At 34.2% G+C, this 26,980-nt stretch overlaps 2 protein-coding genes across 3 annotated transcripts; one reads left to right on the forward strand and one right to left on the reverse strand.

Annotated features, from left to right (window-relative positions):
- Positions 1-1,191: 1,191 nt before the first annotated feature.
- Positions 1,192-19,126, reverse strand: LOC110104636 (ferredoxin C 2, chloroplastic). 2 transcript variants are annotated; one of them, XM_028698193.1, is made up of 7 exons: positions 18,762-19,126; positions 18,549-18,612; positions 9,086-9,174; positions 4,552-4,620; positions 4,354-4,398; positions 2,183-2,238; positions 1,192-1,568 (listed from the first exon to the last, which is right to left on the reverse strand). In XM_028698193.1, the coding sequence occupies exons 1-6, from the start codon at positions 18,996-18,998 to the stop codon at positions 2,194-2,196; spliced, it is 549 nt and encodes a 182-aa protein (XP_028554026.1). In that variant the 5' UTR covers positions 18,999-19,126; the 3' UTR covers positions 1,192-1,568; positions 2,183-2,193. The 2 variants fall into 2 exon arrangements, with proteins under 2 accessions (XP_028554026.1, XP_020689484.1); XM_020833825.2 differs by lacking the exon at positions 1,192-1,568 and having other exon boundaries at positions 1,967-2,238; positions 18,762-19,125.
- A 4,237-nt stretch (positions 19,127-23,363) lies between these two features.
- On the forward strand, positions 23,364-26,304 carry LOC110104648 (cation/H(+) antiporter 19-like). The gene is made up of 3 exons (XM_020833841.2): positions 23,364-23,545; positions 23,979-24,977; positions 25,045-26,304. The coding sequence occupies exons 1-3, from the start codon at positions 23,387-23,389 to the stop codon at positions 26,278-26,280; spliced, it is 2,394 nt and encodes a 797-aa protein (XP_020689500.2). The 5' UTR covers positions 23,364-23,386; the 3' UTR covers positions 26,281-26,304.
- The last annotated feature ends 676 nt before the right edge of the window (positions 26,305-26,980 follow it).

Consider the following 26,980-nt stretch of genomic DNA (forward strand, 5'->3'; position numbering starts at 1 on the left):
AATAAGTTCATTATTTACACTAATGATATTGTGATTTTCATGGATACCTCTTCTTTTATGGGAAAAAAACATGATGAAGATTTTTTGGAATAAAAATGATGGTTTCACTTAAAGCTGCTAAAAATAAATACAATGCATTTAAAAATGTTTTGCTTCAATCCCCAATGATTAAGAGATGTCAAAATCTCCAATTCTCCCCTAATATTTATATCTCTTATTTGAAATGTTAGGAGTATTGGTTGCCCCTCTACTAGAATTAGGGCCAAGAATATTTATAGGATTTATAACATTTTGATGTTAGTTGTGATTGAACATTTATTTTCTATTGATAAACTTATGTCTACTAGAAAAGCACTATTTTTTAAATCTAGTTATGGGAACTATTCTAATAAATTTTGTATCTTTTTTTTAAATTGCCCTGTCAAAATTGATTTTATTTTTAATTTTGAGCAATCACGAAATTCGACTATTGAATTATATAATTTTATATGTGTTGCTTCCTTTGTTTATGATTCTTCTATTAGGTTTATTTGAAGGAGACTTTGGGAGCAACTTCCTAATTTCTCCTCTATGCTTGATTTGACCCCAGATGACAGATTAGGAGGGATGTGGGCATTCCTAATGCTCTTGCTATGGATGAACTCAACAATATGATTCTTAATTGAAGTTTAATTGATATTTGTTTTACTAAGAGTAATTTTACTTGGAATTACAATAATCTCTGGCAAAGGCTTTATCATACTCTTTTTAATGATCAATGAATTTCTATCTTTCATCACACCCATATGAAACATTTGAGTAGAACCCTTTTTTCTCACTATCTCCTCCTCTTTTTTAGAATTTAAAATATGTGGTTTCTTTATTCGAAATTTTTAAGTGTAGTTCAGGATAATTTAGGGTTTCTCCTCTTCACCCTGATAAGTCTTATGGGGGTATATTAAGGATTTGGCTTATGATGAAATATTTAAAATACAAAATTAATTGGTGTAATAAAAATATTTTCAAGAATATGTTTCTAATATCCTTGCTATTGTGGAAAAATTATGCTGACAGAGAATACTTATATGCATGAGCCTAATGATCTTAATTTGAATTTGGTCCAAGATTCCAAAAACCTCCCTAACCTTCTTCAGGCTTAAGAGAAGATGTTTTGGAAGCAAAAAACTACTGATAAACATATGAACAATCCTCTACCAGAACACTCTCTGCTTCTCAAACACCAACTTTGTTACCTTAAAGGCTCAGTAATATACAGACTACCCATAACCAATGGCCCGCTTCAACTAAGCTCATACTCTGATTTTGACTGGACAAGTGGCCCCTCAACTCGTCGATCTACAACAGGTCACTGCTCCTTTCAGGGCTGAACTCTCATTTCATGGGCTATAAGGAAGAATTCAATTGTGGCTCATTCCATTGATGCTGAATACAGAGCCCTCGCTGCAGCTGCTGCAAACATCATCCGGCTACAACGGCACCTTCTCCTTAATCTTCATATACACTCTTTTATACAATAAGCACAAACAAGTATTCTCTCTATCTTTTCTCTATTGCCTGCTGTTTATAGCCTGTAAGTTAAAGCATGTAACAGGTAGTTTAGGTGGGATGCATCTGCTAAAAAAGAAGAGAAGACACTTCTACTGCGACCTGTATGGGAGAACACTATTGGATTCCACATCGATGCATACATCTTCCTCAAGATTGGGTATGTTGTAGCTCCAAATGCCTCTAATATAATAATTTAAGTACAAATTTATAAAATAAAAAAAAAATTTAAATTAAATTCTTTCATTTTCTTGATCTCTAGTGATTTTTTTATAGATCCTATAATTTATTATTATTTTATTATAATATGATCAAAATTATCTTTTTTTTTTATTTCATATATTCAAACTAATAAATTAAGATCAAGCTAGAACTTTATTATTTGTCAAACTCGAACTCAAACTCAAATAAAAAATAGCTCTAACTCGACTCAACTCGGGTAATTTATAAATTAAGATGAACTATAAAATAGCATTAAAATGTTCAGGCATCTAAAAAATAAGTTTTCTCCCTAATAATTGATCATGGAATGCAATAAAAAAGAAAAACAATACAACACTTAGATGTGAAGTGACTTGGAATCCAACAGATCATGCGACATGAAACGAGCCACTTTTAAGCAGTATAGGCTACAAACTTAGTTCGTCGTTACTCATCTCCCATTGCCAGCTCCAGTGCATAGTCATCCCTTTCCTGAAAACAAGGAAGCATATACATAAGCATAGAGATGAGGAATACAAAAGACATGCCGAATGAAGTATTGCAGGAGTTGCAAGTTAAATTTAGCCTTCATTTGGGGCTACTTTTTTACTGCTTTGCATTTAAGATCGCAATCAAAATTTTCATTTGACTGCTCCTTTTTCATTACTTTCAAAAAAAATTTGTACTAGGAAGTTGCTTTCAACAACTTTAAAAATGTACTTTCTCTAGAACAAGTTTACAAAGCAATAAAAAATTTGTCCCAAACAAAACTTAATACTTTCAAAAGTAGTTTTTTAATACAAAAATTTTTTGTATTAAAAAATTGCTTTAAAAAGCAGTAAGAAAGCCGTCCCAAACGAAACCTTCATCTTTTTTTAGAAAAAAGGCTATCTTGTATAAGAAACAAAAGGAAATTGCTAAAGCTCAAACAAGCAGATTATCCTGACGATATATCTGCCCATCGCTGATAAGCATCACCATGAAAAATTGTACTAGGAGAATGCAGTGAAGTAGTTCTATACCGCACAGCATGTTAAGACAAGTGTTAATACTATAGTGAGAAGATTAATATTTTACTCACCCATTTTTTAATACCAGATACAACCATAGAATAGAAAAATGGGTGCACCCCAATAGACTATGAGCTTATAGTCATCTTTATCAGCTGTGTTGATCAAGTCAATTCAGCAAGGATTGGGCCACAATTGTTTCAAGTCTAATGTCTTGGACCAATGGAAATATAGACTAAACGGTTCATTGGATTAAGCCATTACTATAAGTTGCTAAGAAAATTGGTTGAAAAGTCAATAAAAATCATATTAAATAAGGCAAACTGCCACCGATATCGAAATACAGGAACTCGATTTTAGCTTTTCGGCCATTATTACACGGCCAGAGGTACCCGTAAGTTGTTCTAGTTGGCTAGAGCAAAGAAGTCAAAACCGAAAATGATAATCATCGAGGCAAAAATTTGCAATCAGCTACATCAATATGAGGAGAGATGCACACAAAAAAACGTTTGATTTTGTGAATGTAAACAACAAAAGTGCAGTAAAAACGCAGTGGTGAACAGTAACTACGCGCGTAATAATCATTCCAATACAAGACTACCCCATCTGCAATAGTTGTTAGTACAATCAAGCCTATGAATCTAAACATGATATATTTATAAATGGGGATCTGACTTCTATGTTTTCAAGTTTTTTTTTTTTTTCCAGGAATTTTTTTAAGGAAAAGACCTTTAGAGAATAGGATCTGAGATGTCATTATAGATTAACAATCTTTTCATCACAATTTCTTGGAATCTCGTGATCTTTAATCTACTTTACCGAGATATTAATGTAAATTTTATTCTCTTTATCTAATTTGTGAATATTTAAATTTACCCCTCCCTCTAACCTCTATGATCCTGATAAGATAGATACAGTTTCAACGATCTTGATGCTAATTCTACTCATCACAGACAAACATCAACACCATAATATTATATGGGAAGAATGCAATACAGTTGTGTCATACAACGTATAATGTTTTAAAAAAAAATCAATGCAAATGTAATAGTAACAGAAGTAATGTTTTACTCAAATTTTGACACTAGGTTCTAATAGAAAATGGGTGGGGATCTAAATGCACTATGTATTTGTGATCATAATTAAGCGACTGTTTGGGATCAATATTTTGTTTTTAATTAAAAAAAATGTTTGTTTAAAGTGCTTTTAACTTATTTATATTTATTTTTTAAAACACTCAAAAATAGATTTTAAATAGTTTTAATATTTTAAAAAATAACTATTACCACGGGCCACCACCAACACCGGCTACCGCCATCACTAGTGATCATGTCGTTGACATTGCCTCGTCGGGCACAGCCGCCTCTAACTCATAAATAAACAAAATAATAATTTTTTCAAAAGCCAAATATATTTTATTTCATATCAATATAAATAATTAAAAATAAATAAAAATAAAAAACAAAAACCCATACAACTTCTAAGTGTTGGCCTGGTGTAGAAGTTTGGGTGAGTCGTGCACTGTTCTAAGTAAAAAGAGTTTGAAATAAAGCGTTCATGTTTTTTGTGCTTTGAGAAAGAGGAGTGGAAGGCTTACAATAGGTCCTCTCGCAAAGTACCGACCAAACTGGAGCCAGTAAACCTGAAAAGAATAGGATATCGTACTTCATGAGTCACATTCTAGTATTTTATGCGATGTTATTGATATGCATTTGAACGTCTCATCAAACTCCTGGGACTTTGATGAAAAAAAAAAAAAAAACTTAAATTTGTTAAAAGGAGTTAAAAGGAATACCTCATCCTCATCCTGAGTTTCAACTTCAATATCAGAAGAAGGAAAGCCAACACAAAGCAAAGCATACCCCTGCAAGGATTAAATACCATAATTCATTAAATGGGAAAAAAGGCAAAGCCCATTTGGCATTTGAATAAAAAACTAGGCTCATAGCATGTCTGATACCCTCCAACCTTTTTATTTCATTCAAAAACAAATATATATATATATATATATATATATATGTATATGGATTATTTTGAAGTTAACAAACTTATTGATTGCATCTATCACTATGAAGAGATATTTCAACAACATCTAATTATATATATATATATATATATTTCAAGAAAAAGATCAAACAATTTGCTATAAGAAAACAATGAACAGGAATTTCAGGTCCATTAAAAACCAAGTCAGCTAGATCCATAAATCTCTATATTTTGTAAGTGGTCACATTTTCAATAGTATAAGGAAAAACCAAAATCCCTCTGTAAAACATTGGGAAAATCAACAGGTGGCATCGACAATTCAATAATGCATCATTAAAAGGTATTCAAAATTTATTTTTCTGTGGTTAGTAAAAACACAAAGACAATCCCTTTTCATAATTATATCTGGAATGCCATTAAATTGTTCAACCTTTTCAAGCCAGGTCATAACTAGGCATCTTTAAGAAGAAAAAAGATGAAGAAAGAATCAAGGATCCATCACCACTATCTCTTCCATACATATATTAAGCAACACAAATCTTATACACCAGCAAAGCTAAGAAAAAAGATTAAAAAAAGTGGTTGAAAACCCTTGGATTGCACGAAGAGATTCAATTTAGTACATTTAATCGTGAGTGCATAATATGCTCGATGCACTCATTTCAAAGACGAAACTTTAGTACCTATGAAAAGTAAAAAAGGCAGCACTACGCAATCCAATTTTCAATATTGATTTTTTAAATTTTTTGCATTAAGACCTCTAAAAATAAGTAACTACTGCACCACTTTCGTGAAGTATAAAATAGAAAATATATTTTTGAAAACCATGGTGTAATTAGAATTTTCAAATCCTTTAAGGTATGCAAAAAATTACAGCAATGCTTTTAGAAAGATAATCATTAAGAAAAGAAGTATATTTGACTGTTATATTCACAACAAAGTGGTCCTTTCGCTCTATTTTGTGTGCTAAAAAATAATTAATTTGAATTTCTGTCTAATGTAACTATTAATGTACTTCAATAATCGAATGACAAAACAAGTTTTTTTCCTATTTTATTGATTCAAATTCGAATGACAAAACAAGTTGACTTTTTCTATAATAAATTTTCAACTAATTAAATGCAAACAGGATTCCCACCACGAATACAAAAAATGAATTGGTATTTTAGTTGTAATATTAACAAAGTGGGATATCCATGTCCCATTTGCATTTATGAAAAAATGTGAATTTTTAGAATCGGTGGCAAGATGTAGGCAACACCGAACCCCGAACAGCCCTTCACACAACAGACCACCTCCAATCGGGCAAATCACGCAATTACGCCCCTATGTGATTCTCCCGCCTGCGACCTTCCTTTCGCCATTTAAGGCAGCTGATGTTAGGGCATCATTTATCTATCAACCATACTCCCTCTCACAGCCGCTGACCCTCCCTCATCTTTCTCTGTCCCTCTCATTCTCAGACCTTCCCCCAAACACCACCGTCAAACCTTCTTTTGAAAACCTAGCCACAACCTTTGACGATTCAATGAACAGTAAAACTTTCTCAGTCTTCCTACTCCAATTGAAGTATGCCAACAATAGTTAGTTTTCTTTTTCTCCCCTACTTCCTGTCATTTTCAATTCACATAAATATATCGACAAATTAATTCACCTTTAAATGCAATTGAACTCTTTCATAAGAACCACCGTTAAATATTGATTAAATTAGTTTATATTTTATTTGGGTACTTTATTTTGTGTATTTAATTATCTTAAGCAAAGGTTTAAGTTTATCCGATTTATTTTTTAAGGAAAACAACATGGTTAAGATCATATAGATTATAGAAGTCTATTTTGTTAAACTCAGTTATATTGCAACTTAGAGTGTTTATGCTCAACTAATAATCTTCATTATATGCATTTAATTTGAGCAGATTAAACCTTACATTTTGCATATTTGCTCCTTAATATGGTTTAGATATTAACTTAAATTTTTTATTTATAGGACATTCGAGTTTAATTTGATTCAACTTTATTAGTTAGATTTCACATAAAGTGGAATCTTATATCATTCGTCTTGAAGTGACTATTATTTATTAAAGAACAAATATAACTTTTTTTAGTATGGATGTTATCATTGTTGTTTGTATCTAAGTTTCTAGATATTATAAGTTATCAATCATATTTTTAATATTTATTTGTTTCTACGCAAGTCTAGTAGATCTTCTTTATTGTCCATAATGACATTATCATATAATAGAACCAATTTGCCTTGATATATTGTGTGCAGACTCTTACCAAAGAATCTAGTGTCATAAACGTTAATTTTATTAAATGCAATAAATAATATTCCTACAAAATATATTGGTTATATAGTTTGTAATCCCCATATTGACTATATAATACATGTTGAAAACTTACTCATACAACAACAACAACAAGTCTTTATCCCACTATGTTGGGTCGGCTACATGAATCCTTTTTCTCCATTGTGTCCTGTTAAGAATCAAATTCTCATCTAAATCTAATAAAAAAGTCATTTCTAATATTTTCTAACCAAGCATTTTACTCATGAGAAATATAAAAATTATATGTATGTATACAATGATATATAGGTAGACAAAATCTTTTTTGGATATTGGCTAACCGGGTCAAGAGGTCCACAAAGTGCCGACTCTATACGAAATCCTTAAATTTTCTTGATTTAGTGTGTACCTTCCTGGAATAGGGTGTTTGTGTGTGTGTATAAACATATATGTGCTAAAAAAGATAAATGATTGATAAGTCATACTGAGATACAATGATATCTAACATGAGTGCATATGAATACATTTGAATAAAATTGCATTAATGGGTTTAACATACACATTTGTAATATCATCACACTAAAATTTATTATAGCCTTGTAGGAACTATAAAATATTTCATTTACACATTGAAATATTGATTATTTGTTGTTATGCAGTTACTCTTCCCCTTTTTGGTTGTTCATGTTGCATACTTATCTCCTTGTCATTTATGATTTAGTAGATAGGAATTACTTACTGAGTTTAAATTCCCAAACTCACTAGTAATTAAGTTTTCCCATAGAAGATCCCACTGGAGTGTTTGGTGGACCATCATCAGATTAGATTTATCAGTAATAGAATATATTTACTATTTTAAATTTTAGTGAGTCATTCGTATTTTCTTTAGAGAGTTAAGTAGGTTTAATTCAGCAGGTACTTCTTTTAGTGCTCCTTTTATGTGTTGTTTCAATTTTATTGATGTAGTATCATTTTGATTTATGGTAATGGAATGAAAGATTTTTTATTTTTTTTACTCTTATTTACTTATTCTATTACATAATGTGCATATAATTTTTTTTTTTTTGTTTAAGCAAAAAAACATATTTTGCTTACCATTTACCACGTCGGGAGCACCAACATCTAAACCCAGGTGTGACATATATATTAGTAAATGCATAAGGTTGCAGAAAGTACTACAGAACTATCTTTCATTTACAGATGAATATCTTAGAATCTTGCCTTTGGACATGGACTTAACCTTGACTAGTTGCTCGTCAATAAGCTATGACATATAAAAATATCATATGAGGTTTTACTTTAACAAGGATCACTATTTTTTTTAACATAAATCTTGATAGAAGTTTATGAACAAATAAATCTTGATGGAAGTTTATGAACAATGCTTTTCTCATTGCATGGCTTTTGAACATGAAAACGGACCTGCAAAGATATCACTCAAATTTACATCAAACTAAAATACGATAATTTTGCAGTATATATCATATTTAATCAATGCACAAACTCTTAACGTTGAAAGCGATTAGGTCAACAAACCATCTTAAACTCTGTATTATCTAATCTGATAATAATACAATAAATTTAAATAAGAAACTAAATTACTCATAGGTCTTTAACTTGTAAATAAAAAATATGACTTAGAAAATGAATATTTATTTTCATACAAACATGTATGAAAATAAAATTCTCACTAGTTTGTAGAGATTTTTTTTTTTTCACTAGTTTGTAGAGATTGAAATCAATATTAGCTTTTAATTATATCAAACAAAATGATGGATTTAAAAAATTTAACTATTTTTCAAAACATGTGTTCTAACTTCAAACTGGATAATAGGAATCATATTAGACGTGTAGGCTCTTTTATGAAACTTTAGAAACTATTATGAGATCTTTAGAGGAGCTACTTTGGAAAGATAAACTATGTGACCGTAGATTTCAAGCATGGAGCTCATTCATAATAGGTATCCTATTATACATGTGGGCTATTTTATGAAAATTTAGAAATTATTATGAGATCTTTAGAGGAGCTTCTTTGGAAAAATAAACCATGTGAACCTTAGATTTCAGTTCTGCAGAAATCCCAAGTGCCTCTGGTTGTCTAATCTTTCCCGATTTCACTCTAACAGCACAGCTAGTACAACAACCTGCATAAGTAGCATGAAGCTACCGTAAGTTGAATTGAAGATTGACTGGTTTTATAAATATGGGACAAAGTGATAAGCATTCAGATTTCTGCAACTTGAGATAGAAAAAATATTTATGTAGCCGACCCCACGTAGTGGGATAAAGGCTTGATGTTGTTGTTGTTGTGTTGTTGTGGACAAAGTGAGAAGCATTCAGATTTTAAAACGTATAAAAAAAATATTGATCATCAATGGCAAACAAGAAATTAATATAATAGAGAGCGAGATTCTTTGGAGCTTAGAACAAAGGAAAAACCATGTCATTCCATCATTCAATTACCCAGTGCTTAGATAATGGTAAATCTAACAGAACATTCAAAAAAATTAGTACAGATAAATTAGTAAGAGCAAAGGTCAGAGTACAACAGCATTCATGCAGCTACTCGGTTATTATGGTCCAAGAAAGTTAATTTTGTGTACTTCTCAGAAAGGTATTAAATAATTTCATATGCCAGAAAAACTTCTCCAATCATCACCATCGATTTTTTTACTACAACATATGTAGTAAATCTTAGCAGCACCAATCAGCAAATTTCTTCTTGCTAACGAAAGAGATGACAGATACACATTGTTAGGTGGTGGTAAAACAAAGGCCCAAAATAAACCCAATATATTGGTGAATGGACACCCATTAATAAAAAAACTTAGGCTAAATAATCTCATATGCACATAAACAATCTTATCTTCACTTGAGGATCCTCCACATGAAGAGTACAAGTCGAGCCAAACTCATAAGTTTGAGGTTGGATCATTTATGAGCTCATGAGTTCAGCTTATCAAACCAATGAATCAAGCTCAAACCATAAACTAGCTGAGTTCAAGTTGAGGATGACATGGCTCGTTGGCTTGACAAGTTGTTCATTTATAAAGAAAAAAAAAAACTATTTGGTATATTTTATAAGTGCATATATTATGAGGGTTAAAATATAATGTTTAAAATTTTTACATAAAAATAAACCCTAAAGCAAAAGCCTCAAAATATTTGCAAACTATCCCAAGCCTTACCCTCAAGCATTAGTTGCGACAACATCTCAAAATTTTGCCCTCAAGTCCTAGCCGCCACAACATTTCCTCTACAATTATGGGAGCTGCTGCGAACATCAGTACGAAGATTTGGCGCATCTATCACAGGCGGCGTCGTAAATCAACAGCCATTATTTAAATTATCAAATTATGAGTTATTTTCTGCATTTTAGTTCTTAATTAATGTATTTCATATTTTACCCCTAGGATAGTTTATGTAAGTGTTATGGCCCAAGGGGCATTTTTGTAATTTTTGATTTTCTCATGTTGTGACCTATATATTGGGCATTAAGCTATTGTAATAGGGGATGAATGATTGAGATGAAAAATTGTTTTTCACACTTGTGTTCTTCTTGTGAGAGAGCGTTAAGTGAGATTCCTATGAGAGGAATCGAAGTCTTCACCAGCCGCAGGATGGGTCTGGGCTCGTGATTTGAAGTCCCTTGGAGAGGGCAAACGGATCACCAGTCAGTCTTCGAAAAAGTCCAAGGCTCGCGGTTTTTATGTTCTCTCTTTCGTTTTTATCTTCTATCTTTGTTTTTGTTCCTTTTATTGTTCCTAGTTTTCATCTTCATTCTCTACCTACGTCTACCTTCATCTTCTCCATCTCCAAGTCGTCGTCTCCTTTTTCCACCATGCCGCCGACTCCACCTCATTAGTCGCCAGCCGAACTCCTCCCACCCTCTTTGGGATTTCCTAATTTGGTTGGGTTAATTTAGGGATTAATTTGAATTTGAAATTATTCAAATTCAAATTTCAAATTCTTTCCTAATTTGGTTCATCTATTTTTGGAAAGTGCTTAATTGAAATCGATTTTGAAATTTGAATTCAAAATCTGATTTTTTTTGTCTCACTTTCATAACTCCTAAATTCGAATCTAAGAGCTTTAAAACACCAAATTACTATTTGAATTTCAAACCTCTGTTACAGATTCAAAATCCAAAGGATTTTCCATTTTTTATTCTCTAGCATTAATTAAATCCCAAGCCGTTAATCCCTCACAGCTCCACCTCTTTATTTCCTTCCCAAAACTGAGAGTGTATTATGGAATTAAATCCCTATTTTCCCTCTCTACCTCCTGCTGGCTACATTAACCACCGCTCAAATCTTTCCTAAAACACCTCCTTTTACTTTGGGAATTAACTTCCATCATAACTCACTGCTGGCTGTATTATCTCAAGCTCTTGCCTTGTTTTTCTCCACCAAATCCTGCCCACAATTCCTCCTGCAAAGAGTCTTCCACTTATTGGAAATAATTCCGAAAATCTCAAGGCCCACACGCCACCCTCTGCTGAAGATTTTCTCAGGTTTTGAATATTAAAACCTGAAGAAAATCTCTCCATTACAGCCGGCTCCCTCCCCAAATTAATTGGCTTTTGAAATCTCTCCATAAGTGCAGATTTACCCCTTTAAAAAGATTTCCAAAAGCGGAATCTGCTGGCCGAATTTTCCAAGACCATTACGTGGGAATTCCTCCACTAGAAGCTCTCCAAATTCATACAATATCAAGCCCTCTTCCTCCCAAAGCTGCAGCAAATTTCTGAAAGATATTTCAGATTTCTAGAAGGAATTATTTCAGGTTTTTCGGGAAGGCGCTTGGAGTTTGTTCTTGCCACTACTTCCCTACCCGTTCTACATCAGGAGCTCTCCTACTTCACCTTTTCCTGCTTCACTGTACTAGCAATGATGAAGCATGGACCCACTTCTTTTTTGTTAACAACACCGACACTTTATCGATCTCTCTTTCGCCACAAGTTCTTCTTCATCATTTTCCTTCCACCTTGACTGAACTTAACCAAACTTCATCGGGTCCAATTCGACTCAACTCGAGTCGCCTGGAGCGCAAATTGGGTTCAACGAGGCTCAACTAAATTAATCGAACGCGCTTAAGAAAAATGTGAGCGAAAACGAGGTCAACAGAGTTAACGGTCAAATTACCTCATTCATCGAACTCATAAAAGTTGTTGACGCGTTAAAGTCTAAAGTATATCACAAGCCACTTAAATAGCCCTAGGCAAGTTTTCAAAGCAGTAAGCGTCCAGCTACAATACCTGGATATAATAGTAACCTAACTTCATGTTTAGTTTGGAGAAGTATTTAGGTTATTGTAGTCCATCATGGATAATGGATTTTTTTTTCGTGATTATGCTCGATCATTTGTAGCCAATGCTTATTTTGACAATAGTCATATTTTTTACATACCAACATAATTAATAAGGCACATTGTGAATAACTGGTCTGCATGACTCCTTTCTCCAATAAATCCCTCATATACCTTTTGACCTCACTCTCCACATAAAAGTATCGGCATAATATCTAATATGGTAAAAGAGCTTCTTATGCTAATAGCAACTTGTGTTCTATAGCACTTATAGGAGGCAAGCCTTTTACCTCCTTGAACACTTTAAGATTATCTACAAAAATTTGTTAATCTATTGAATCTTTGAAAATTCTAGCATGGTAGAAATATGTAAAACACATGGTAGATGTATAATCTTTTCTTGTAAGAGAAGTACTACAAATCATAAACTAGTATGCAACATCCTATTGCCCTTCTCAATAGGCACAAGCTCCAAAAACTTAGAAAAAGAAGGGAGAAGCACTTTTTAACACAAGTCATGTCATCTTTGGAAATATGTCATTTTTGCAACATGCTATGATAAATAACATCTCATTTTCAAAAGTATAGATTCTTAAAAATAATGTGATTGATATCTAAAGGAACATTATTACCAATTATCTCATTCATAAAATGATAGGTGGTTGAAAAACTAAAGGCACACAGTCATATAATCTTAATTGCTCCTTTTGAAATCCATCATAATGTGTATGGATTTGCATATGCATTTTTAATCTAAACATCTATTTTAAATTTGATGTCCCAACAATCAACTTCTTCTAGTTCTCTAAGTTAAAGATGACTAAAGTCATAATTATCTACACTTGCATTATAAATCAAATCTAAGCAAATCCTCCTTATCTTTAGTCATCCACAAGTTTTTGTGACATAAGTATGATATTGGACCTGCTCGATATACTCCACCAATCATAAGAAATAATAGTCATAACTTGCTCCTTTCCAACATCATTCTTTTTCAAAGTTCTAAATGAAGTTTCCTACAATTTTGATTGTTATGCTAGATAAGTTTCCACTGAGTACAATAAGGCCTATAATAATCTTTTCACCCCTATTTTCTTTGCTCTCGCTTATTTAATGCTTATTTTTCTTATCTTAAGGCCAGCAAAACTTGAGTTTTTCTCCCTTCAATTGAAATGAATTTAAAACTAACATCTACAACTAATGTCACTAGAATGAGTTCAACTATCACTAGAGTATCTTAAGCAACCATATAAAAAACTTCATAAAATATAATGTTGAACAGATTGCTAGGTCTTTCTCTTTATTGTTGCATCATATGCACTTATCATCTTCATGGCTGATGGGATGCAGTTTAGCTTTCACTAATCATTAAATTATGACCATGATTTTCAAGATAAATTGTAATACTTGGGTTTTGAGAGCTTGTGAAAGAAATGAGACATGAAAATGCAATCATATGTGCGGGCTTATATATGTAGAAATAAAAGTATGTCTCCATAGTTTCAATCCAATTGTCTCCCTATTAACATCAATAATATTTATCAAAGAAAGATAGCTCCACTTGTCATCTAATGGCTAGTCATTATCATCTTCAAATGGATTATATCAATCATCTCATCATCTTCCTCAAGAAATAGAAAACCCTTGCCACAAGTAAAGGTGGTAGCATCCCTATGCCTCTGGCCAAATGATGCCTTCTAACTAGCCATATGTTCTCCCTATGTTGTTGATGATTTTAACCATGGCGGTGATACTTGTTTTATCTAGCAAATGTGCTTCAATACCCATTTATGATCCAAATTCATAAAGGAAGATCAATGTTCACCTCCCTAATGAATGGGACCAAAAGACAGATTCTTAGGTAGTTGGTTTACATGGTAATTTGAGGCAATCACACTTATAGGATGAATTGCATTATTGCTCCAATTCAATCCTTCCCATGACAATGATGTAATAAAGGTTATGAATTTGATCGATTTGGTTGGTCCAATTCACAAAATAGCTGAATAAGCTTTGGTTCTAAGAAAAACATGAATTGATCAAACAATTTTTAGAACATCTTTTTTTTATAGTTTCGGCATGATTTTAGAGCTAATATCATATGAACTGAAATTAAATGGATAAAATCACTATGTTCATTGGACATTACATGATGGTCAATCAAGAAAATTACAAATTGAAAATAAAAGACTCCATTTTGAATCAACAATAACCTAATAAACAAGGCCAACAACAATATACAAATGAAAATCCTGATATAATTTGGCTTTCAATTAGTTTGATTTTTTTTATGAAAATAAGAATCGAACCAAAAAGAAAAAACCAAAAAAAAAAAAAGCTAAAACTAAAACTAATAACCAAACTGATAATTTGAAAATCAAACTCAATCGAACAAACAAGATAGGTCCAATTTGAATTTTTGGTCTATCCAGACAAACCATATAAATCCCTAGATGTAGTCTATTAGATATTTAGATTACAATCTAGAGGTGATTATCAAGTTATTAGAATCTAGGGCCTCAATCAATCATTAATAGAAAGTTATCGTCCAAGTCAATGAGAAAAAGAGAGAGTAGATTTAGAATCTAGCCAACTCAAGGATTAAATGCAAATTTAAGATAGGCTTAGATTGTACCAATTGTGAAGAACCTTGATGGATTTCCTTTGGCAATTGGTAACCAACATAGGATTGTCAACTTAGTAACAACTAGGGTCTCAATCAATCCTCAATCAAAAGTTGTCTTCCATGCCAATGAGAGAAAGAGAGTAGAATTTAACCTAGCCAGTACAAAGATTACTTACATATTAAACATAAGTTTAGATTACACCAATCTTAAAGAAACTCGATGGATTTATGTTTGCGATTGCCCTCTCTTATTTTCATTTGATTCTTAAGTCCCCTTAGAGCAGTCTTTCAAAATCCCCTTCACCTTGGAAGTAGAAATACAAAAGAAAGGAGAGAGCAGAGCGGGTAGAAATAGAAAACTCAAGTATGTAAAGAAAGAAAGAGCGTTCAACCAAGTGAGAGAATAGAAAAAATCTTATTAATTTGGATTAATAATAAATAAACATATCCTATAATTAGTACTATACAATATAATTCCACATTTTAACAAACAAACCAACCAAGATTTAAAGAATCAAATTTAGAATCTAAGAAAAAAGATAAATCATATCCAAGCAACCTTGCATATTTGGCCAAAAGGGGGTAATTAAAGGATTTTTTAATTGCAATATAATACAATCATGGAAACAACTTTCTTTCAACCCCTACATTCAGTGGAATTTGAATTTTTAGAAGGTTAATAAAGTAGCTTATCCCTCCTTAGGTGTGATTTGAAAATGAAATTTGTGCTCATCCTCTAGAATATTCTCTAATTCTTTTGGAAGCTTTTGGGCCTTCTAGAAACTTTTAGAAGTCTTAAGAAGGTTTTCAAAAATTCATAATGAATTCTAAAAAAATTTACAAAAATATTAGAGTCACTTGAATCAGGATCATTTGTTTATTTTAAGTAGGGAACTTAAATATTTGATTGTATAGATTGAAAGAAGAATAAGTACATTTGAGGCAATGCATTTAATTTCAGAGGAGGATCAATTTCACTAGCAACATTATGAAATTCAAGATCCTTGCCTTAGAAAATGAAGGTACAGACATTGAGTGGACTAATTCTTAACAAATATATTTTTATCAAAAAGGCTAGTAACACTTGTGTCTCTGCGTGTCAGTTGCCAGGCTACAATATCTAAGGCAAATAATAAAATTAATAATAATAGGAGCAAACAAATAATTCAACAGAAGATATTGAGTACATCCCTTGGTGTTAGGTGTAAAATTGCAATGAAAAGGTTGACCAATGGTCTTAACGATCTTCGTAATCTTTTTTAGATGATTTCTCCAATTGTGAAAGTAGCATCGTTTTTCATAAAAACTAGGGTTTTCTGGAACTATTATTAATCCATAATTGGTAGAGAGTCAAAATATATACTAGATGTGTTGAAAACATATTTTTAAAAATGTAATATGAGTGATAAGAATGTTATTCAAGATCTTGCTTTCACAAATTCTCATGAATCAATTCTTTTGGTTCTATGTGTTAGGTCATAAGACCAAAAGGCACTCACATTTATAGATTGCATTTTTAATATAGTAATTTGTCTTTAAAATATGTGGGGGATAGTTATGCAGATTGGTTTTTTAAATATTTCTTTGTGTATTAGAAACAGAATATTGCAGAATTTGATCTTTCCTTATCTACAGGAATCTCAATTCCCTCTCATAAGTCTGAGTATTACAAGTTTTATTCATCTAAATGTATGGTTAAGTTTCCTCTGTGGATACATGCCAATTAAGAGAACATTTATTCCTTTATCTTGTGCTAAGGAAGAAGTCATTTTCTCCTTCATTAAGTGAAGATTCATCTACTCCTACTACTCAAAGTGTTCCCTCCCTTTTATCCACATTGCCGCCTTCTACTAAAGCTTAATTCAGAGAAAAAGAGAGGAAGATTCTCTCATACTGCCGTGGGCACCCTTACAACAACACAGCAATATGTCGTCACCACAACAGAGACTAACAACCCTAAAAGTTAACCTTGCCTTGGTACCCACCCAATCCTACTGCTAAATGCCCCTTGCCCTTATTATCCACATCGTCGCTTTCTACCTAAACTCAATTCAAAGGAAAAAAAAAAAAAGAGGTCTCCTCTTATTGCAGTGGACACCCTTCTAGCGACACATCATAATAGAGTCACAATGGCAAAGAATACTTTCTTTAAAAGCTAGATTTCATGCGATGGTGAAGTACGTTAAATGATTACTTAGTTCATGTCATTTTGGCTACGCTACCACAAGATCCTCATAGGCAAACAAGCTCAATAATTTCATTTCAAGTATCATTGTAAACTTCTTGCATGCAATATCCTCCTCTTTGATGTGCTCTTAAATTACACATCCACAATCCTTAACCACAAACAAGTGATTCTTGACAATCTCTATTCGATCCACCGGATCATTATCATTGTTGAGGTATTTTCCTCCACTCTCTAGATCCCTATATTTTGTATTACATTAAGGAATTGAGATGTGTAGTTGCAAACAACTAAAACAATGTGGATTCCTGCAATGGTCAACTCACATAGTCATACTTCCGCCTATTCAAGTTTGAGGCTCTCAAGTTCAAGCTTGAAGCAGAATGCACATTTCTAGATTCAAAGCATTAATTTCTAAGAGAATATTAAACAACTTCTTGGTCTTATCAACAACACCTACACCAACAAAAAGATCCTCCTAATAAAGCTTATTGGCAACCGGAGCCATCCAGTTGACACTTACATGACAAAGTTTAATTTCATGAACAACCTCAAGACCACCACAATGTGTCCCCCATGGTCATTGAGAACCTAAAGCCTCCTACTTGGATTACTAATTGAAGGATCTCAACACTTCAAATCTCAACAGAATACATGTTAAACTACTTCACACACTACAAGAGGCTCTTATGCCCCGAGCTAATTAATGTATGGCATGTGACAAGAACCATATCATCCTAGAGGGCTACCATTAGTTAAAATTGCATTAAGGCCTATTCTATAAGCGACGGAACAATCCTAAAGGGCAATGCTTGCACACATTTTGACAGTAAGAACTTTGACGATATTTCAAATATATTTAATTTAGCATTAAAATTATATAAATTTTCTTCTTGTTTTTTTTTCAATAATTTAAGTGCAACAAGTAAATATTTAAATCTTCACAAGTCTTCATTGCAAACAATATTAATCTAAGGACAATTGATGATGATGATTCATCTAAGGGTTCATTTGCTCTATTGTAAATATAAAGCATGTTTTAAAATGAAGACTTAATTTTTACTCATTATGTGTGAAAATAAAACCATAACATTTTTCTAAAATATAAAACCATAAATTTTGAGAGTATTTTGAGACGTATGTAGAGTTTAAAGCTAATGTTGATTTCTAACTGCATCCATTCAAAAGTTACATTTAACAAATTTCGCCCATTTTTGAACACGTGCTTTCTGACCTCAATCACTCAAACGAATCCCAGTGAGATTTCCATCTTGCCTCAAAAGTGATCGCAGAACACACCAAACAAATACAGATTTTCTGTGAAATAATACATTCTTGGTGCCCGACTGGAAAACAGTAGGATAAAGTGTAAGGTCATCTCAAGCGCAGGAGAGCAGTACCATGTCTGCAAGCAAATGGAAGGGAAATTTCCTGTGACTCGGCCGTGTGCAGAATGTATTGGTCCTGTAATCAAAAAGCACAAGGCAGTTTAACTATCCAAGCTTCCTACACATTTCCCTCAAAAAGCGCTAAAAAAAAGGTCACTCCGGAAAGAATCCCAAATTCGGCGGAACTTTTGATATCGAACAATAGAATGATTGAATTCCTTTTACCTCGGGGACGAGGAACTGGTGTACAACCCCCCGCTGCCGGTCGTTGACGGTGACTCTGTGAACCTGAACAGCGGCGGTACGAGCCGGTGCCGCAGAATGGCCGGAAACCTCAACGGTGGATTGGAGCTCTGCCTTTGTCTTCGCCGCAAACCTATGTCTCCTACTCCCATGGGAGAAATGTCGAAGTAAAGAAAAACCAAATCTACTGGAGATGCTCAGATCCGTCGCCATTTGCATCGCTGCTTCGTATCTCTCAGGCAGATTAGATGAGCTTCATTAGAAGTCGCCTTCCCGCCCTTCTCCCTAATCTCTGACGACGCGACGAAGCCTGTGGTCTTTGGCCTTTGGCTACCCCATTAATTCTATCCTAATCAGACTGATGGATAAGCGCTACAACGGGCCGATAGTATGGGTTGAATTGAGCACAGGAAAGTAAATAAAAAATAGTTTAAAAGGATTAAATTAGGGCACCTAAATGCACAATGAGTTTAGGGTTTGTGTCCTAGTCAAATTTGACTGATTTGAATCCGATCAATTCAAACACGATCATCTTAATAGACGGATCAAAAATAAAGACTTGAACCTGACCTAGCAATCCAAATTATGCGAACCCAACCTAGTAATACGTTTGATTTTTTAAAAATAATAAATTTTAAATTAATTAATAAAAATAAGACAATTATACTAAAAATTTAAAATTAAGATTAAAATAATTTAAATTAGTCATTTCATGTCCAAATCTAATTGGCAGATCAATCCAAATCTGACCCATTTAATAAACAGTTCGAAAATTCCTGAGTCATTTATTTAACGTGTCAATCTGAACATACATATAGATGTTTTATATATAATCAATAGGCATATAAACTTCTATTATCACTGCAATACGCTAATTAAAATTAGATGAAAAATAAAAAAAGTAGGCTTATGTATAACCTAAGGGTTTCTAATTGATTGATTTATTCAAATCAATATAGCATCAATCACATGATTAAATTAGTTACTCAAAACAAAAAAAATAAGCTTATCATAAAGCATTACATACAAGAGCATAATTTTATCATGCAAACAATAGTGAATGACCTTAATTAGAAAGACAAATAGTTAGTAGCAATCAGAAAAAATTCATGTAAATTGAATTAAGATAGACCAGAATAATTTATTAGAAAAATCTTTCACAGATGAATGAGCCTATAACAAAACATAAGAATATATAATAACAAAATTAAAAAAAGATAACATAAGCATAAGCAAAATTCATTGGATTTCAACCATATGAGTTTTATATTGTGTAATATAGATCATAAATTTGAGTAATGAATGCATCATCTTTCTTAATGTAACCCCAACTCATGCATTGTATAAATAGGAAAAAGAATACCACAATTAAGACTTATTCAGGAAAGAAGCTTTTACTAGTAGAAGAAATTCAAGAAACATATAGACTCCAATGGCAATGACACCAAACTAATCATATTTGCAGACTACCAACTTGGTTTGATTAACTTCCACAAAAATACAATAAAGAACACTCGTATGAGAAAAATTTTATTTTGCGACTCTTGTTGTGACACGATAGTTGAGGGCAGTCATGCCTCCCACGAGAAGCTGCGCTCGAGACGTTCAACCTGCCCACAAAAGGAAGTTGTTTTGACCATTCAAATTTTAATAAAAGCCAATGAATGACATTGGCATCCCCTTTTGGTAAAAAATAAGAAAAACTTCAAGTATTAGAAAATGAGGTCTCGATGAGACGAATCAAAATTTTAACAATAACATGGATATAAAGTCATGCAATTGTTCAAACATGCTCCCCACAAGAATTCATGTTATCCAAATTCAAAGAGAATAGCATTACATAATTTCAATTTTTAAAGCCAAATATATTATTTAAATTGAAAAGAAATCACTTCAATAAATACTAATTTAAACATTCAGTAAATAATATTTCATTAGCAATGATTCCAATTACCAACTTTTCCCAATAACCACCAAATAATAATAATGTGAAGCATAAAATGCAAATAATGAATAACATTGGAATGGGTAACTATTTCATTGATAGAATTATGAAAATATTGACAATTTATGTGCTACTAACATTGAAAAAAATTATAGAGTTATGATTATATATCTTACCTTTAAAATATAAGAAGCTTAAGAAAGAGGAAATCTTCATACTTGGCACCACAAGTGTCCAAAAAGAGTGAAAGTGCTATCATTATTTTAACCATGGCATCATATGTCTAATGAGTGTCATGATCTTATGTCTAATAAGTGTCATGAAGCTAATAGAATATTGCAATTTCTTAAGTTTTCTATCTGATCAAATTATATTGCTTATTGGATAAGAGGTATGATTATACCCAAGTTTTTCCTTAAATTTATTAGAAAAGCTTGCTCTAATTTACTCTTTCAAGGCAATACTAATTCTAAGAAAATGCATATTATTTCTTGGAAGGATGTTTGTAAGCCCAAGTGCTTCGGGTGTTTAGGTATTCCCGACCTCAACGCTCTTTACTATGCTTTTCATTGTTTTATTATTTGGAGAATTTTAAATGGGGAATCTTTATTGACTGGCTGTGTTAATAATAAATATATTTCTCTTTGGAAGTCCCCTTCCTCAAAAGCTTCAAATTTTAAATGGGGAGCCTTTGAAGGATAATATTTCTTTTATTATTTCTGCTAATGGCTCCTTTTCATTTTATTGGGACCCGTGGTATGATGACAAATCTTTCCATGATTTAGTTCCTAATATTAACTCTCACTGACATTCTATTTTGGTTAAGGATGTTATTTCGAATGGCAGATGGTCATTTTCTGACTTTTTAGTTTTTACATAACAAGTTTTCTTTTAATTATGTTAATTAATAATCTTATTCATGATTCTTCTAGCTCATGTATTGCTTTGAATGGGTTTCTTTTACCTCATTTTAACCTTTTTCACTTAGATTATTATTCTGGCCTTGCCAAGGTTAATTGGTATTCTTATATTTGGCATAAGCATTTTGCTTTGCGTTATTCTTGTTATGCTTGAATAGCTTTATTAAATGATCAAAAAATCGTTGATATTCTTGCTAAAAAAATTAAATATTTCTTTAGTTTTTGTTTTTTTTTTTTTAATAATGCTTTTGAATCTCAAAATCATTTGATTCGATTTCTCGTTTAATTAAGCAAGCTAAGATGGTCCTGATCTTAAAAATCATATAATGAAGTTAAGTTATTTCTGTCCTTGACTTTTGGAGGGTTTTTTTGACAACCCATTTTTGATCTGGACGATCTTTAATTTATAGCTAACAAGATTTATTGGACAGCTTTTACCCTTAGATTACTCGGTATTGTTCGGCATTGCTCGGTATTGGTCTTCACAGAATAGTATTTTACGTTTTTTTCGAGCAAAATCGACCAATACCTAACAATACCGAGCAATACGCAAAACTCCCGGATCCGTTCCGGATCGGGTTGTCGGTCCTCGCGGTAAATAGTGAGAGCACGTGACGCCTGTTTATTGGCTACCTGACGTAGAGCTGCATCAGGTAACCTGGCGGAATAAAAATTCCTAATTAAGCCATGTTATTTGATTTCATTAGAGTTTATGTGCTTTCGGAGTACTCTGCACATAATAATTTCTTCCTCGTATAAGAATATCACAACAAAGAGCCATACCCCTTCGTCAAAGCCTTAAAATAAGCTTGCGTTTTTTTTTTCTTTCTTTCTTTTTTTTCTTTTTTAATTCAGATGATGAGTTGCATATCAACTAATAATCAATAAGATAATAATCTTGTAATTTAGTTATCAGTTTGTGACAAATTCAAGGTTTAGGAAAAAGAAAGATTATATTTTTGTAGTATTTTTAATTGACTACTAAATAATAATTATATGTTGATTATCAAACTATTAAAGTTCATCAATGATGTTCAACATTGGTCAAAGCTATTTATATGAATTAAAGTCATAATCTCCAAAGAATAATATAAGACAAATAAAAAAATATGCCAGCATAAAAAATTGATGTGATTAATTGAGAGATTTGGTTATCAACTCCCAGAATTTTAGATTTTAGTTTCTCATAATTGAGATGTGTGTGAGTTTGCTTTGTTGGCCTAAATGTCCCCAATAAAATATTAATTAAGAAAATTGATTTAAATATAGCATATTTAAATTTTAAAATAAATATTTACGCACCATCGTAATCTACCACATGATCACCTTATTTTTAAACAGTTTTTTTAATTATTTGTTTAATAATTAGATTATTTTTAGATTAATTATATTTAATTATTTATCTATTTAATTTTATTTTTTAAATATACATCATCAAAAATCAACTTTTATCTATTTATTAATTATAAATAATATAACACTAATAATTTATAGATGTAAAAATATAATGTTAATTTGATATATAATTTATGATTATAAATTTTATCTAAATATAAAATATAAATTAATAATATTTTAAAAAAAAAAAACAGAGATAAATTAATCTATCCTTCCACACATGATTCATCCAAAACAACCATAAACTTGTAATTAAAAGATTGTTTGGATTCATCGATCGTCGCTAATTCCTGTGATCTTCAGAGGCGACGTCGACGATGGCGAATTCGACATGTCTGCAACCGATGAAGGCGACCTCGAACGGGTTTTTCCAAGGTGACAGCCCGGTCGAATTCGCGTTGCCGCTAGCGATCCTTCAGATCTGCCTCGTCGTCGTCCTCACGCGAACCCTAGCCTTCCTCCTCCGCCCTCTCCACCAGCCCCGCGTCATCGCTGAAGTCATTGTGAGTTTTCCTGCTTCTTTATTCTTTCAACCGAGAATTTTTCTTCGTAATCATCATCATTGCCATTAATGATCATTGAATTGAATTTTGTCATCTTCCGCTGTTTCTTAAAATATTCTTTATTGATTTGCTATATAAATGTATCCGTTTTTGCAAATAATAATGCTTCATCTGATTACAGAAATTTCCAATTACGTTGCAGAGATTATTTCTTACCTTCTAATTATGTTTTCAAGAATTTTCTCATTATGTTAATATATGCGATGCAAAATATATTATGAGAAATTAAAGAAAATTATTTAAAATTAATATAATTCTGAAAATTATATGTAATATTAATTCTAATATAAAACCAAGAATTTTTTTTTGTGCTGATAGATTATAGTGATGATGTTGATGGATTATAGTGATGCAATCAACTGTGTAATTGCAGGGTGGCATTCTGTTAGGGCCGTCGGCGCTGGGCCGCAACAAAGCGTTCCTGAATGCCATATTCCCCAAGCAGAGCTTGACAGTGCTCGACACGCTTGCCAACATCGGCCTGCTCTTTTTTCTCTTCCTGGTGGGTCTCGAGATCGACCTCAACTCCCTCCGCCGCACCGGCAAGAGTGCACTGTCCATCGCCGTCGCTGGCATTTCCCTGCCTTTCCTCCTTGGCATCGGCACGTCTGTGGTCCTCCGCAACACCATAGCCGACGGCGTTCGCGGCGCCCCTTTCCTTGTCTTCATGGGCGTCGCTCTGTCCATTACCGCCTTCCCTGTACTAGCTCGCATCCTTGCCGAGCTCAAGCTTCTCACCACCGACCTAGGCCGCATGGCCATGTCCGCCGCTGCTGTCAACGACGTCGCCGCCTGGATCCTCCTCGCTCTCGCCATTGCCCTTTCAGGCTCTCGCTCACCCCTTGTCTCCCTTTGGGTACTCCTCACCGCCGCTGCCTTTGTCGCAATCGCAGCCTTCATCCTTCGCCCTCTTCTCGCGCGGATGGCTCGTCACTCACTGGAAGGCGAACCGGTTAAGGAAGTCTATATATGCGCCACCCTCACCACTGTCCTCGCCGCCGGCTTCATTACCGACACCATCGGCATCCATGCCCTCTTCGGGGCCTTTGTGGTGGGCATTGTAATGCCCAAGGAAGGTCCTTTCGCTGGTATCCTTATCGAGAAAGTCGAAGACCTCATCTCTGGCCTCTTTCTACCCCTCTACTTCGTCTCCAGCGGCCTCAAAACTAACGTCGCCACCATAAGCAACGGCACCTCCTGGGCGCTTCTCGTTCTAGTTATCTTCAACGCCTGTCTGGGCAAGATCGGTGGCACCATCCTCGCTTCCCTCATTATGAAAGTCCCCATTCGCGAGGCCCTCACCCTCGGGTTCCTCATGAACACCAAAGGCCTCGTTGAACTCATCGTCCTGAACATCGGAAAAGATCGCAAGGTAAATAATTAATTAATCAAGAAACGTGAAGACTGGTTTTTGACTCATGAAACCGAACCAATTACAGGTTTTAAATGACGAGACATTTGCGATCATGGTAATGATGGCTCTGTTCACGACGTTCATAACGACGCCGATTGTGATGGGGATATACAAGCCGGCGAGGAAGGCGGCTCCATACAAGCATCGAAAAATCGAGCGTGCCGACACGGAGAGCGAGTTGCGGATCCTCGCCTGCTTTCACGGCAGCCGCAACATCCCGACCCTCATCAACCTCATCGAATCCTCCCGTGGCACCCGCCGCCGTGGCGTTACTGTCTACGCCATGCACCTCATGGAGCTCTCGGAGCGCCCATCCGCAATCTTTATGGTCCACAAAGCCCGTCGCAACGGCCTCCCCTTCTGGAACAAAAAGAAGGAGAGCGCAATCGGCAATACCAACGGCGGAGACCAGCTCGTCATCGCGTTCCAAGCCTACCAGCAGCTCAGCCACGTCACCGTCCGGCCCATGACCGCCATTTCTGACCTCCACACCATCCACGAGGACGTGGTCACCAGCGCCCATCAAAAGCGTGCGGCTCTAATCCTGCTTCCCTTTCACAAGGCCCTGCTGGTTGACGGCTTTATGGAATCCATTGGCAACGAATACCAACACGTGAACCAGCGAGTCCTCCACTACGCCCCTTGCTCCGTTGCCATCCTCGTTGACCGAGGCCTTGGCGGCTCCACCCAGGTGTCCGCCAGCGAGGTTTCCTACTCCGTCACCGTTCTGTTCTTTGGCGGTTCGGACGACCGGGAAGCCCTCGCCTACGGCCTCCGCATGGCTGAGCACCCCGGAATCATCCTCACTGTACTCTGCTTCGTCCAACCACCTGGAAGCCCCTCCTTCATTAACATTCAGATGGGCACAGACCAGCTGTCCAATGATAATGAATGCATTGCCCGATTGCGGGAGAGGGTGGCGGCAAGCACCAACGGATCGGTCAGGTTTGAAGAGAAAGTGGCAGGAAAGAAGGAGGAAATCGTATCAGTCATCAAGGGGGTGGGGAGATGCAATCTGTTTCTAGTTGGGCAGAGGGCGCCGGTGATGCCCCTCGCTGACCGGATCGACTGCCCGGAGCTCGGCCCTGTGGGGAGTTTCATGGCAGCCTCTAACTCGACCGCCGCATCCGTGCTGGTCATCAGGCAGCACGATCCCTCTGCGATGACGACTCCCCTGGTAGAAGAGGTGGCCGAAGACGCCCTTTCGCCGGATACCCCACACGCCGGTGGCTCCGGCCACGACGAATTTAATCCGCTTTGACTGCGCAACATTATATGCCGTTTCAGTCCCATTAGTATAATCATATACAGATCCTGATATGCAGTTAAAAATTTTATTTTTCTGTACAGTACCGTTAAAGCTATTTTGTCTGAGGCCATGCTTGTTCTGGTCGTGTTAGCTCAATGGTTATGCTTTCTTTACATATTGAAGGTTCGTAAATGCAAGATCGAATATTGATGAATGTTTAATTAAAATAATAAATTCTGTTGATTTTCCGCTTTAATCAGAATTTTTTATTTTTCTGATTAGGAAATGTTGATTTCAGAAATTTATTTTCCATTAAAATGTAATTAGGAGCCCCTTTGTTTTTATATGTATTACAGACGCCTTCCAGAGTTGTGCAGATTATATCATTATAATGTATAAACGCCATCCTATAATTATAAATTTCTCTCTGAGAAAACGTGTGATGAAGCGCTGTCAAATCCATTTTGTATCGTGTAGAGCACCGTTATTCAATATCTGCGATAGATCCAATTTAATTATTGTTTCATGCTAAAAATAATTATGCTATCTTATGTATAAATATAATATTTATATTATACTTTTTTGTTTAAATATAATTGTTGTGTCCTGAACTAGTCACGGTGTTAGAAAAATATAAAGTTTAACGTCTTAGCTGTGTACGAAGATTCAGTACACAATAAGATAAGAGAGAAGTTGTAATATTCATAGGATA

Source organism: Dendrobium catenatum, unplaced genomic scaffold (assembly GCF_001605985.2).
Source record: "Dendrobium catenatum unplaced genomic scaffold, ASM160598v2 fragScaff_scaffold_1056, whole genome shotgun sequence".
NCBI lineage: Eukaryota > Viridiplantae > Streptophyta > Magnoliopsida > Asparagales > Orchidaceae > Dendrobium > Dendrobium catenatum.